The sequence below is a fragment of the Ziziphus jujuba genome, chromosome 1 (genome assembly GCF_031755915.1).
Source record: "Ziziphus jujuba cultivar Dongzao chromosome 1, ASM3175591v1".
Lineage (NCBI taxonomy): Eukaryota > Viridiplantae > Streptophyta > Magnoliopsida > Rosales > Rhamnaceae > Ziziphus > Ziziphus jujuba.
Genome location: NC_083379.1, coordinates 8677259 through 8691813, shown reverse-complemented (window position 1 = coordinate 8691813; position 14555 = coordinate 8677259). Strand labels below are relative to the sequence as shown.

General features: G+C 37.6%; 2 protein-coding genes across 3 annotated transcripts; both read left to right on the top strand.

The window, feature by feature from the left end:
• Positions 1 to 1316: 1316 nt before the first annotated feature.
• On the top strand, positions 1317 to 9682 carry LOC132803949 (exopolygalacturonase-like). Its single transcript, XM_060817810.1, has 3 exons — positions 1317 to 1689; positions 8921 to 9402; positions 9548 to 9682. Exons 1-3 carry the CDS (start codon positions 1317 to 1319, stop codon positions 9680 to 9682), a joined length of 990 nt encoding a protein of 329 aa, XP_060673793.1.
• A 457-nt stretch (positions 9683 to 10139) lies between these two features.
• LOC107414822 (F-box protein CPR1) lies at positions 10140 to 12546 on the top strand. Of its 2 annotated transcripts, none has more exons than XM_016023021.4 (3): positions 10140 to 11515; positions 11602 to 11686; positions 11906 to 12546. In XM_016023021.4, exons 1-2 carry the CDS (start codon positions 10386 to 10388, stop codon positions 11639 to 11641), a joined length of 1170 nt encoding a protein of 389 aa, XP_015878507.3. In that variant the 5' UTR covers positions 10140 to 10385; the 3' UTR covers positions 11642 to 11686; positions 11906 to 12546. The 2 variants fall into 2 exon arrangements, with proteins under 2 accessions (XP_015878507.3, XP_048337255.1); XM_048481298.2 differs by having other exon boundaries at positions 10172 to 11515; positions 12052 to 12546.
• The last annotated feature ends 2009 nt before the right edge of the window (positions 12547 to 14555 follow it).

Genomic DNA, 14555 nt, shown 5'->3' with positions numbered 1-14555 from the left:
AGAAATCTTGTCTCTCAACTAACTCGAGCCTTAGGGAGCTCAAGCTCTAGTAATCATTTCGTGGACCAGGCTCAACGATTGGGAGCCGTGAGTTTTGATGGGACCCAAGGTCCAGCTGCAGCTATGAATTGGCTATCTAATATGGAGAAAATCCTAGAAGAAGAGATGCAGTGCCCCGATGAAGATATGGTTAGGATCTCCGACTTTATGTTAGAAGGTAACGCCAGGAAGTGGTGGAAGGTAGAAAAGACTCGTAGGAGGCATACATGGGATCAGTTTAAGGTTGCCTTCACCACCGAATATTGCCCTCCTACCTACCGTGAGGCCAAAAGGCGAGAGTTTGAGGAGCTGCGGCAGGGGAACATGATTGTTTCTGAGTACGAGAGAAAGTTTCGGGAGCTATTCGAATTCTGTATGCATATAATTCCCGATGACCATATGAAGAAGGTGAGGTTTATAGATGGCTTGAACGAGAACATAGCCCTCACCCTTGCTGGATTAGTGCATCCTACTTATAAGTCCGCTAAGGATGTAGCACTGGAGTTAGAGAGGAAGGTGGAGATGCATAAGCCCTCGAGGCGTAGATCATTTGAAGGTTCATATGGTGGGGCACCTAGTCAGGGAGCATCCAAGAAAAGCCATAGTTCAGGCTCATCGGGTAGTGGTGGACCGAGCCCACGGGGCAGATTTCAGTAGAGAGGCAGTTATCATATGCCCCAAACAGCTCGCCATTCGATCAGTGGGGATACAAGCTCGTATCAGTAGTCACGCCTTGGTCCTATGCAGACTTGTCCAATTTGTAAGAAGAAGCATCTTGGGCAGTGCCAGATGGATGGTATATGTTTTCAGTGTGGGCAGCCAGGCCACATAAGGAGGGATTTCCCTTATGGTAGTGGTAGTGTGCTAGGGGCAGGTCGGCGAGCACAGCATACTGGTGGATTTCAGGGTCAGAGTTCCCAAGGGAGTCAAGCAGCAGGAGGTTCATCGGATCGGCCCAACCGTCTGCAGGATCAAGTCGAGGTAGAGGAAGGAAGCCCCAACAGACGGGTCAAGGTCAAGTGTTCGTTATGATGCAGCAAGAAGCCCTGGCTACACCTGACGTTGTTACAGGTACATTGAATATTTTTTGTAATGATGCACTTATGCTTATAGACCCGGGAGAAACACATTCATTCATCTTAAAAGAATTTGTCACTCGGGTCGGTATGACCCCTACTCCCTTAGGATGTCTACTGGAAATAGCCACTCCTGCAGGATAATCCTTGTGGCCTAGCCAATTAATCAAGGGGTGTTTCTTCTGTATCGAAGATTAAGTGATGGAGGCAGACTTGATCCTGTTGGATCTATCCGGACTTGACGTAATCTTGGACATGGATTGGTTAGCAAGGAACCATACTTCCGTAGATTGTTATAATAAAGAAGTTACATTTAGGAGGCCAGGTTTGCCTGAAGTGGTATTTCGTGGAGAAGTTGGGAGGCCTTTGCCAAGATTAATATCTACCCTCACCGCCAAGAAGCTACTAAATAAGGGTTGCCAAGGGTATTTAGCTCATATGATAGATACCCGAGTAAATGGGGTCAGATTGGAAGACATACCCGTGGTGAGGGACTTTCCGGATGTGTTTCCTGAGGAGTTACCGGGATTACCTCCGGAAAAGGAAGTTGACTTTTCCATTGAATTAATTCCAGGTACCGTGCCCATTTCTCTACCACCGTATCGAATGGCTCCAGCGGAGTTAAGGGAGCTAAAGGTCCAATTGCAAGATTTAGTGGATAAAAGATTTATTAGACCAAGCATATCGCCATGGGGAGCTCCAGTATTGTTTGTGAAAAAGAAAAATGGTAGTCTAAAATTGTGCATCGACTACCGACAACTTAACAAGGTGACCATCCCTAATCGTTATCCGTTGCCAAGGATAGATGACCTATTTGATCAACTCCAAGGTGCCAAAGTGTTTTCTAAGATCGACTTAAGATCTGGACATCATCAGTTAAGGATTCAAGAGTCAGATATTCCCAAGACTGCCTTTAGGACGAGGTACGGACATTATGAGTTCCTAGTGATGTCATTCGGACTTACCAATGCCCCAGCAGCGTTTATGGATTTGATGAACCGAGTGTTTCTTCCGTACTTGGATCATTTTGTTACTGTATTTATAGATGACATCCTGATCTATTCTAGAAGCCAAGAGGAGCACGTAAGGTATTTAAAGAGAGTGCTCCAAACTCTAAGACAGCATCAGCTTTATGCTAAATTCAACAAGTGCGAGTTTTGGTTAAATCAAGTGGGTTTTTTCGGACACACTGTGTCAGCCGAAGGTATCTATGTGGACCCTGATAAGGTGAAGGCAGTGTTGAATTGGGAGCGCCCTACTACTATGAGGAAAGTACGAAGTTTTCTTGGATTAGCGGGATACTACCGTCGTTTTATAGAAGGGTTTTCGAGAATTGCTAGACTGCTTCACAACTTAAACCGAAAGAATGTTGAATTTAGCTGGACGGACAGGTGTGAGCGAGTTTTCAGGAATTGAAGCAAAGGTTGACATCCGCACCTGTATTAACTTTACCTAATGGGAATGAAGGTTTTGAAGTCTATTATGATGCATCCCATCAAGGGTTGGGTTGCGTGCTAATACAGAATCAAAGGCTGGTAGCATATGCCTCACAGCAACTGAAGCAGCACGAGCAAAACTACCCTACACATGACTTAGAATTGGCGGCGGTAGTCTTTGCTCTAAAGAAGTGGAGACACTACTTGTATGGGGCCACATTTCAAATTTATACCGACCACAAAAGCCTCAAATACATTTTCACTCAAAAGGAATTAAATATGAGGCAAAGGAGATGGATGGAGTTATTGAAGGATTATAACTGTGTGATTGATTATCACCCGGGCAAGGCGAATGTAGTAGCAGATGCTTTGAGTAGGAAGGCTATCGGATCTCTTGCTCACATTCAAGCCATCCAACTACCTCTTATGGTGGAGTTGAAGAAAATGAGGGTGTTAATGTATATGCATCCTTTTAAAGTCCTTATGGCTAGTTTTCAGGTGCGACCGGCGTTAGTGGATCGTATATTGGAAACTCAAATGGAAGATCCTAAATTGAGAACAATTAAGAGCAAGGTACAAGAAGGTCTTGATCAGGAATTTTTCCATAAGGAGGTATGGGGCCCTCATGTATAAAGGACGACTTTGCGTTCCTGATATTCCAGAACTCAAGAAGGAGATCTTAAAGGAGGCGCATAGCTCGATATATGCGATGCATCCTGGGAGTACCAAAATGTACCAAACATTTATTAAGTATTATTGGTGGATTGACATGAAGAGGGAAGTGGCAGATTTTGTATCAAAATGCCTAATTTGTCAACAAGTAAAGGCAGAAAGATAGAAGCCTTCAGGACTACTCCAATCCTTACATATTCCCGTATGGAAGTGGGAAGAACTTAATATGGATTTTGTGTTCAAGCTTCCCCCTACACCTAGGAGATATGATGGTTTTTAGGTGATCATTGATCGTCTTACCAAGTCGGCACACTTCTTACCGGTACAAGAGCATTTTTCACCAGAGAAATTAGCCCAGTTGTTCGTGCAACGTATTATGAGTCTTCATGGAGTATCGCTCACCATCGTATCCAACCGAGATCCACGTTTTACTTCACGACTATGGCGGAAGTTAGCTGATGTGTCATGAGCAAGCCTTAACTACAGCACCGCCTTTCACCCGCAATCTGATGGACAAGCTGAGCGCACAATTCAGACATTAGAAGATATGCTAAGGTCTTGTGTGATGCAATTTCGGGGTAGCTGGGACGAACAATTTCCATTGATAGAATTTGTTTATAACAATAGTTATCAGGCAAGTATTGGGATGTCCCCGTATGAGGCCTTATATGGGAGGCAATGTCGGACACCCTTGTACTGGAGTAAAGTAAGAGAAGAGAGACTCCTTGCAACGAATAATGCTGTTGGATCTGAGTATTTACGGATAACCTTGGACAAGGTGAAGATCATCCAGGATCAGTTGAAGATTGCCCAAGATCGACAGAAGAGTTACACCAATGTGCGTAGGAAGGATTTGGAATTTGAAGTAGGAGATTGGGTATTCCTAAACTTATCTCCATGGAAAGGAGTAGTACGCTTTGGTCGACGAGGTAAGTTGAGTCCTCGTTATATTGGGCCTTACGAGATTACGGAGAGGATTGGCCCCGTGGCTTATAGATTAGCATTACCGGAAATGCTAGCCCGAGTGCACAACGTATTTCATGTTTTGATGCCACGGAAATATATTGCAGACCCATCACACGTACTTGAGACTCCTAACATCGAGTTGAGGGAAGATCTTTCGTATGTAGAGCAACCAGTGCAGATTTTGGATCGCGAGGAGCGGGTGCTACGTAACAAGACTATTCCTTTAGTTAAAGTTTTTATGGCAAAATCATTTAATCGAGGAAGCAACGTGGGAGCATGAGGCACAGATGCGTGATCAGTATCCCTACCTATTCCAGTGACGTGCAAAATTTCGAGGACGAAATTCTTATAAGGGGGAAAGGTTGTAATACCCTTTCCCAAATTACATCGGAATTCTTGCACGTTGACCAAGGTTGACCGTCGACCGAGTGGGTCAAAAAGTTAACTTTTTGTTCTGGGTGAAATTTCTAGTTGACCGTGGTACCATAGCAAAGTACATGATGCCCCGAGTTCGTAGACTAGTAGCACGTCAAAAACGAAGCTACGGTTTGAAAGTTATGGCCAAAACAAGTCGAGATCCAAACTGTCCAAAAGGTGCCGGGAGTTGACTTTTTATGGTTGTAGAATTTTGTTTTGACTTTTGTATGGTTGTAAAATACTCGTTGATACGAGTTCATAGACTAGCAGCACGCTTAAATTGGACATCTAGTTAAAAAGCTATGGACATGCGAAGTTTTTCGGATACCGTAATATTTTAATATATTTGGCTTGAGTGAATAGTGTGTGCCACGTGTCGCAATTTTAGCCAATCCTGTGAGTGAACAGTGTCACCCATGGGTGGCTTTTATTCAGGCAAAAATGCATGAGCCGGCGGAAGGAGAGGGAAAGAGGGGAGGGGAGAGAGAGAGAGAGAGAGAGCTAGAGAGAGAAACCGACCGGCCACCGCTGCCGTTTTCCGGCCACCTTTCCTCACACACACCACCCACCTTAAAGACCACCTGAAAACCGGCCAGCCAGCCAAAAATCACGGCCAATGGCCACCGGACGCGTCGCCTGCGGTGACGGGTTCCGGTGATCACGACGGGTCGCCGGGAAAATTGATTTTCTGGCGAGTTTCTGGCTGTACCGCCCCTCTTTTCCCACTAATTCCAACCCTCTGAACCCAAATCCGATGTTCCCTTTCCTCAAATCTCAACGGATTGTGAGAATTGAGGGTCTAAAATCCGTGAGCTTTCCGGCGAGATTCCGGCCACCTCGGGTCCGATTTTCGGGAAGTAAGACCAGATTCATAATCCTCGTTACTCAAGCTTCGATTCGGTATATTACTCATCAATTTTCGTTGTTGTTTGTGTTCGCTCCCCGGGTACCCATTTGGGAGTTACCCGATTAAAATATTAAAATAATTAGTTTTGTGTATTGTGGATATTTTAGGTGCACGTGTGGGTAGTGGAGTTGATCCTGCAGAGGATCTCGAATAAGATACGTGCTTGAGGTGAGTGGCCCACCTTCAAAACTATTTTGGGGTGATTAATTATATTTATTTTGTGTTAATTTAATATCTAGAATTATGCTCATGTGCTGGAATTTAAATATAATTGTGGAAAAAAATATTATTATATATATATATATATATACCCATTGATGCTAAATGAAAGTTTGGGTTATTAAGAAATTCTTGATTTTTATTATTGTGATTTAATTGTATTTATTACGCATGAGCAAGGTGTTTTCGTTTAATTAATTGTATTTGGATTTTAATATTATTTTTGGGCATGATTTGATTTTAATATTTCAAGGAAAATATTGGTTTAAGTTGGTGGTTTCAAATTATATAATTATGCCCATGGAACATTATTTGATTGATTTTACGATTTGGGAAAAAAATTAAAATTATTTGTATATTATTATCAGTGGATTTATGCTGGAAATGTTAAAGAAAATTGTGGAAGGTTGAGTTCGAAAAATGGTATAATTCCCACGGTGAATTTTGAAAAAATTACATATTTTTTTTTATAATAAAATTTGGTTATTTGTTTTAGACGCACTCATACAGTACCGGTGTTCTGTATTGTATATGTGGATGAGCGCGCAAGTTATAATGTCTCCCGTGAGTTGCCATTGAACCGAGGGCAGGCAAGTTTTATATAATGCATATAAGCCGCCCCCCTCCATAGCCGGGATGACGGTTTAAGCAGCGGCGCTGTCGGGATGCCGAAGCGACCGTATGCAAGTTTCTCTCTTTAACTGATGTGATTCCGCCCGAGCCGGCTCCACCGATAACCCACTGGCGTGCTGACTCGACACAGATGAAGACTAGGCCAATCACAAGAGCTCAAATTAAGAGATTTAAGGAAAACCTGGGAGTATTTATACAGGGGGTAATCAATCTCAATAGAGCTTGTCCATACTTGAAGATACAAAGCCTATTCTAAGCATCCAAGTGGTGGAAGCCGATACGGACCCGGGTGACGGTTTTGGTACATTTTTGGAGTCCGGGAAGCATGAAATGGTTCCAATGATTTATGGGTTCAATACATATACCTAAGAGGTCATGGAATCAAGTTAAAGCAGCCTCAAATGCAATCAAAAAGGGCTTGTACGGACAGCATCAAAAATTTGGCCGAATTTGCTGTATTGCTTGCTGGCTTTACTGTATTTTACTGTATTAGCCTTTTCTTATTTTTCCAAGCATGGGCAACGTGTGGGACTTCATATTCAGCTTATTTGGCATCCTAAAAAGCATCTAGAAGCTGATTTGAAGCTCAAAGAGGTCAAAGATTGATCAAATTCAACTTGATAAAAAAGCTAGCATTTTTAGTTTCCTAATTTGTTTTTACTTTTTGTTTTAGGAAACTACCATTACTTTTTGGCTTTTATTTATTTATTTTCTGGAAAAATAACTTTAGGAAGGTTTTTATTTTATTCTTTCCATTGTAAATTAATTAATTCCTAATTTAATATAAAGGAATTAATTAATCAAACTTAGATTAGGAAAGGAAGTATAGTTTCGGCCAACTAGGTTTTTTTATGTGTGGTGGCCGGTTTTCATTATGTTCTAGGGTTTTATTTCGTGGCTTTGTAGCCTATTTAAAGGCTTATTTTTCAATAAGAATAAAACTTTGATTTGATTAAGAAAATACTTGTGAGATTAATTATCTCTTTGTTCTTTGAGAACACCTAAAACACCATTAGAGAATTGGTTGTTTTAGTTTGACTTATCAATAGGTTTTCCATCCCCTATTGTGGCGTCTACATTATACCAAGGTTTCTAACTACAGGTTGGTTAGGGGTTGAGGTCAATTCCATTAGAACTTGAACTTAATTAAGATCCGGGCTAATATAATACGGGTTTAGGAGCAGGTCGTCCTAGGTTCGTATCATTAACCTCCCACCAGATAGTGCTCGGGACGCTGGGTATCATAGGGCATCACTGGTATATAATATGGTGCGTCAAGTATAAATTTTCAGATAGAAATTTTAAATCCTAAAGGTTTTAAAATTGTATTTAAATTAAATGTATTTAATTTGTGTTACCATCTATTTATAATTATTTAAATTATATTTTTTTAACATTGTTTATTTTGATTTATCAAATCAAATATTATGAATTAGATATATTGAAAGTTTTTCCTTTATGTTATATTTCTTCAATGCAAGTGTTCTAAATTTATTTATTATATTTCATTACATTTTATTTATATTTGGATTATTTAATTATTATTTATGAAATTAATTATTTCTTGATTTTTGGGGCATAAAAGATTGGGTTTTGCGAAAATGTTTTAAAAGGGGAACCTTTCCAACGGAGTAAATGGTGAGGATTTTGAGAGGAAATATTATTTTCAATTAATTATTGTTTATTAATTATGTAATTATTTGGTATTGGTTAATTAAGTTTCTTTTATTATAATATTATTAATATTATATTATTAATATCACTGAGATGATTAGCATCTCATATTTTTAAATTCCTTTCCCTTAGATACAAAGATTGGTAGACGTTCTTCCGGAGCGAACCTAATCTCCGTCGCTGCCGTAATTCAAGAAGTTATCTTTGTCTTCATTTATTTCAATTGTAATATTTCTTTCATCCTTGTTGTATAATTTCTATACTTAATAGTACTTTATGAAGCTCTGTATACTGTCTTGGACATTTATATATTAATTATGCACTGATTTCTTATTATTTATTTGAAGTGCTGCAAATTTGTGGAATTAAATTGTAGTAATATGGGAGGAATAAGGGGATGTATATAGAAGTGTGTTTTCGGTGCAGAAAAAATTTTGGTAAGTCCAACCCTTAGGGGAGGTTCTGCCGGATTTTTCATTGGAGGATCCGGTAGGATTTTCCCGGGATCAAGGCTTGTTTAGGATTCCGGTGAGAAATTTTGGACGAGTCCTGACAATGGAAATCCAAACGCCCTATTGTAAGTTCTATATATATTGATCACCAAAACAATTTATGTTTTCCTTTTAGATATGCCTTATTTCAATTGGATTCTGTTGGTTATAATAAACATAACATATTTGTAAATGTAGAAGATGATTTTTTATTTTTTATTTTTTTTTTAAAAAAACCAAAGAGATCCAATTGAATCTAGGCCAAACTTTAGAAGGAGGTAAATAATATTAGTCCAATTTAGGTAAAAGAAAAGATCAAATGAGGTTTTAATTGGAATTTTATTGGATAGTCTTTGCGATTCAACTTCCTTAACGATTCGACAATACAAGGAGTACAAGCTGCTGACAGTAAAATGTTCCACATTAACCTATTGGGGTGCAACAATTTGAAGCTGGAGTCCCTCAATATCTCAGCACCAAAAGACAGTCCCAACACAGATGGAATCCATATTGGATACTCAAAGAACATTGAGATTTCGAGTTCTACGATAGGCACCGGAGATGATTGTGTTTCTCTTGGACAAGGCAGTAAAAACATTAACATTTTCGACATATCTTGTGGACCGGGCCATGGAATAAGTGTAGGTAGCCTCGGAAATTACCCTGATGAGAGAGAAGTGCTTATTAGATTGAGTGTATGGAATTGCACTTCGAATGAAACACAAAATGGGGTGAGAATTAAGACATGGCCTGATAATACTACTGATGGGTTTGTTTCCAATATCGTCTTCGACGATATTTTTATGAACAATGTAGGAAATCCCATCATCATCGATCAGAAATACTGTCCCTATTATAAATGCAGACCTGAGGTATGCTCAAATATTTCATCATTTTTTTTTTTTCTCTATCTTTGGACGGATTCGAATTTTGATTCTTTCCTAGTCATTATTATTTAGGCTGTTTTCTAAATGAACTAATTAATTAATTGTTTGTTTGTTTGCTTGTTTTAATTAGTTGGCTTCACACATAAATGTTAGCAATTTGAGCTATACAAACATCCATGGTACCTCAGCTTCAAAGGTTGCAGTTAGTCTAGTTTGTAGCAGTGATTTTCCATGTCAAAATGTGAAGATTGGTGATATAAACTAGGTTTACAATGAAACTGATGGTCCAGCTACTTCTTTTTGTTCTAACATTCAACCATTCTTCACGGGACAACAAACACCACCCATTTGCGTCTGAATAATCTTGTTCCACTACTATTTTATTTTCAACATTTTATTAAAAAAACAAGAAGCATAAAAAGTAATAAAGAATAAATGTTATATTTTTCCAAAAATGAACATGTGGCTAGGGCTTTCCAGTGAAACCGCGTTATAGCCCAAGCCCACAAAGCTTCCGCGTTCTTTTTTTCTTTTTTATTTTTTCTTTTTATTTATTTATTTTTTTTTTTTTTCTCCGCGTTAAATGGCAGAGAACTTTACACTTGCCAAACGATACTGTTAGTTGTTTGGTATAACTAAATCATATGGTCCCCACCAAGGATTTATCCGCATGTAAAATGACACATGTAACACATGTAAAATGACTAAACACCCATTTCTTATCCGCATACAAAGCTCCTCACACCAAGGATAAATCTGGCAAAATCAGGACTCCACCTCCTTTCTCAACTCTTCCATTCGCTTTCTCTCTCTTAAACGTCTTGCTGTTCATTCGCACTGAGAAAACCCTAAAAAAGAACCCAAAATCGACGAGATCGGAAGCAAGCAAAACCCTCCCCATAGCCCTCCGAGCAATTGCAGAGCTTGAGATTCTTCCAAATTCTCCGAAAATACGAGCACGGCTAGCTATGGTGGACCTCCCTGCGGAGGTTGTCACCGACATACTCTCTCGCCTCTCGGCGAAACAACTGCTCCGTTTCAGGTGCGTTTCTAAGCCATGGCGGACCTTAATCGACAGCATGGATTTCATCCATTTGCATCTCCAGAACAGCTTGGAAAACAAATCCCATTTCGGGCTAATAATCAGGAAAGATTTCCAGCTCTATTGCGTCGATTTCGATTCGCTCGAAGACGTTGCCGAGCTCACCCACCCTCTCATGTGTTACAACAATCGGATTCGGATCCTTGGCACCTGCAACGGCTTGCTTTGCATCTGCAACGTGGCGGGAGACGTAGCTCTCTGGAACCCATCGACGAAAAAGCATAGGGTTTTGCCCTTTTTGCCCACCGGGTCAAATCGCGAACCGAATAGGTATTTCTGCGGTGCTAGAGTTTACGGGTTCGGGTACGAACCCGTACTTGATGACTATAAATTGGTGAGCATTTCGCAGTTTATCGGTTTAGATTACCAGTCATTCGAATCTGAGGTAAAAGTTTATAGCTTGAGGACAAATGCGTGGAAGGAGATCGAATCTATGCCTTATGTGCTGTGCTATACTGGCAAAATGGGTATTCTCGTTAACAATTATTTGCATTGGGTTGTGACCCGGAAGCTAGAACCCGAAGAGACCGAATTGATTGTTGGTTTTGATATGGGAACAGAGAGATTTCAGGAGGTACCAATACCTGATAATGTGAACCATCACTTTGAAATGGAAGTTGGGGTTATAGAGAATAACCTCTGTATTGTTGCTAATTATCAAGAAGAAGGTGATTTTGAGGTTTGGGTGATGAAGGAATATGGGGTTAAAGAGTCTTGGACTAGGCTGTTTAAGATTGCACATACCCGTGGGACAATAAAAAATGTTATGCCTCTGGCTTATTCGAAAGCGGGTCAAGAAGTTCTTTTTGAGCAAGACCATGAAAAGCTGGTTTGGTATGATTTGAAAAGTCAGAGACTAAAGGTTGTTAGGCTTCGAGGTATGCCTCGTCCTTTTGAGGCCATGGTATTTGTAGGAAGCCTTGCTCCTCTCACGGTTGGTAATAGGGGTAAGAATTGGAAGAACCGTGAATCCCGAGACGACAAGAACAAGAAAAGGTATTAGTTTTTCAAGTATGATGCAATTATTTTTGGTTATATTTTACATGATTTTGACTCTGTAACTATTGAATTGTTTGTCTCAGGGATGATTTCCTATCGGAGGGCTTCAAGTTGGTGCTTTAGGCAAAACAACCAGACGTGTTAGATTAGAAGCAAGGTTGGAGAAAGGTAATTTTTTGAGAGCTTGGTTAAAGGGTTATTATTATTATTATTATTATTATTTTCTTAAAAAGATTTCTAAGCTGCATTTTGTTGGTAAATTAAAGCAATTTCGTAATTTATTTGTGAAAGCAAAAGTTACTAATTGTAATGCAGCAGGACTGGATATTATCAACATGGGTTACTAATTTAACCTCGTGGTAAGGCACCCTTTTTGTTTTCTTACAGGGATCAAGACGAAGCATACTTGAGACACGGCGGAGAAAAGTTTGTAAAAATGGAAGTTATTTAAGTTAATGCAGCAGGACTGGATATTATCAACGTGGGTTACTAATTTAACATCGTGGTAAGGCACCCTTTTTGTTTTCTTGCAGGGATGAAGACGAAGAATATACTTGAGAGACAGCAGAGAAAAGTTTGTAAAAATGGAAGTTAAAGTTGAAAACATAAACACCATGACGAATTTCAAATAGGTTGTTTCAAATTTCGTATTCGAATTTTGGCACCCTTTTTGTTTTCTTGCACAGATGAAGATGAAGGGATACCTGATAGACATTAGAGAAGAGCTTGTAAAATGGAAGTAAAATAAGTTGAAAACATAAACACCGTGACATGTTTCAAAAACGTTGTTATACTTGATACAGGTTTTTGTCTGATCATCATCGCATGTCGATGTCGATATGACCCTTCTGTAAGATATCGCAGATGTAACATTTTGCTTGCTTTTTGAAACTTTCTTTTAAACACTCTGACCATCTGTGGAGTCTTATGTTTTGTTTGACTTTATTATACCCATTGTTGATACCTTTCCATTGAAATTCCAATTTTGTTTGACTCGAAGATAGCAATATCTTCTACTTAAGGTACTACACTCTGATGTCCTAATTTGCAAGGGATTTTGAATCAGATGGTTTGTTGATCTTCGATTATATGTATAGAAAGAATTATGGAAAACAACAATACTTGTTTTACCGATGTCTAACCTTAACCCGTAGTTTCTTTGAAGGCAATAAGCAAAAGATGGTTTAGTCGATTGGTTATATATACAGTGAAGCTCATAGTTTGTTATATATATATAGTGAAGCTTATATCACCTTTTAGTTTTTCTTTATTAATATCAGCCTTTTTATTAGTTTTTAGATGATAGCAAAGACTATAATTTAATATGAATTTAATGATATATTAAAAATTTTAATTAGTAAATGTAATTTTGAATTTCAAATGTGATTTAAAAAAAAAATCCTGAAGTTAACCATTGATTTGAGTTGGTTTTGATTAATTCAGTCGATTTTTCATCATGACATTTTAATAGATTTTTCATGAAAATATTACTTATTAGTTTTTTGGATCTTGAAATTTGAAAATATATTTAAAGTTTTATATAAATCTAATAAAATATTAACATTTTAGAAAGGCAAAAGGAGGCAATGGAACCTGTGAGAATCCATATAAATTACAAAAGCAAATTTAAATTTGAGTCTTTAAAAAGATATACGGGATAAATGAGGTTGAGTTTTTATATATAATAATATTTGAATAAGATTTTCAATATTAGAAAAACTTTCTTCATCTTTTTTTTTAACTTTTCTTTTTTTTTAACTATTAGATATAATTGAGATTTAATTTATATTTATTAATTATTGATTTTCGATAGAATTTATTTTTTTAGAGATAAAGTCTATGTGATCAAATAGAATTAAAGGTATTAGATAAGAGTCACAACCCTAAATATATATATATAGATATATATATATATATATATATATATATGTGGTTTAACTTATTGTTTGTGTATATATATATATATATATATTGGTTTAATTGATTTTTGTCCCTTGAATTTTTCTTTTTTTTTTTTTTTTCTTTTTTTGGTGTTATTTCAATAAACGGAGTAGTAGGTTATCTTGTTAAAAGTATTATATTAATAAACTATTACGTGGAAATCCCAAAAGCAATAAATAAAAATAACAATCGTAGTAGCAAATCGGTGTAGGCCTGAATTTACCCCAAAAAAAAAAAAAAAAAAAAAAAATCAGTGTAGGCCTGAAATAAATACATTTATCCATGTGACAACAACTGCTACCACGTGCGGTTTTTTTAACTAAAATATCTATAGGTTTTTTTAATCATTTGCAACATTTTTTTTTCATTGATATTTTAAATAATTGAACAATTAAATTAATTTCATTTGATAAAATATGTATAGTTTGGTTGATTCTTATATTAGGAATTTCATCGAAATAGAAAGATGGTTTTATTTTAGTGCTGGAATAATTGTATTCTACTATGTTGAGCCCCAAAAAAAAAAAAATTTGTATTCTCCTATGAGAATATATTCATGATGTGAAATTTTATAGTTTGAGTTAATTTGGCATGTTTTTGCAATTATGGGGACAAATAGTACTTGTGTCTAATACCAGTTGACGTAAATCAAACTTGGTAATTACTGTAATATACCATCAATAAAAAAGTCACCAAATCACAAAATAAAACATGAATTATAAGTATAGATCTAGATTGCAAGATGGAAAACTTCAAGAAAGTGTGCGAAAAATAAGAGAAAGTCGGATAAGAAATTCTTGAGAAAGTTAAGAGTGTGTTTCATTAATCCACACTGATTGACTGCAAAGAACGCAATTAACGAAGCTATTTATATTAACAAAACTCTAAGAAACCATAATCCGACTTTAACAAACATGGTTAACAATCTAACTTGCTTAATGACATAACAAACTGAGCTGGCAAAAACTTGCTGAGCTTTGTTACAGTCATCATGCAGTCTAATTTGATTGATCTTTTATAAATCAAATCCAACCAATCTAAAAAGTCGAACCAACCAACCATTTTCAATTTGGTTTGCAGCATAATATGTGTAAAA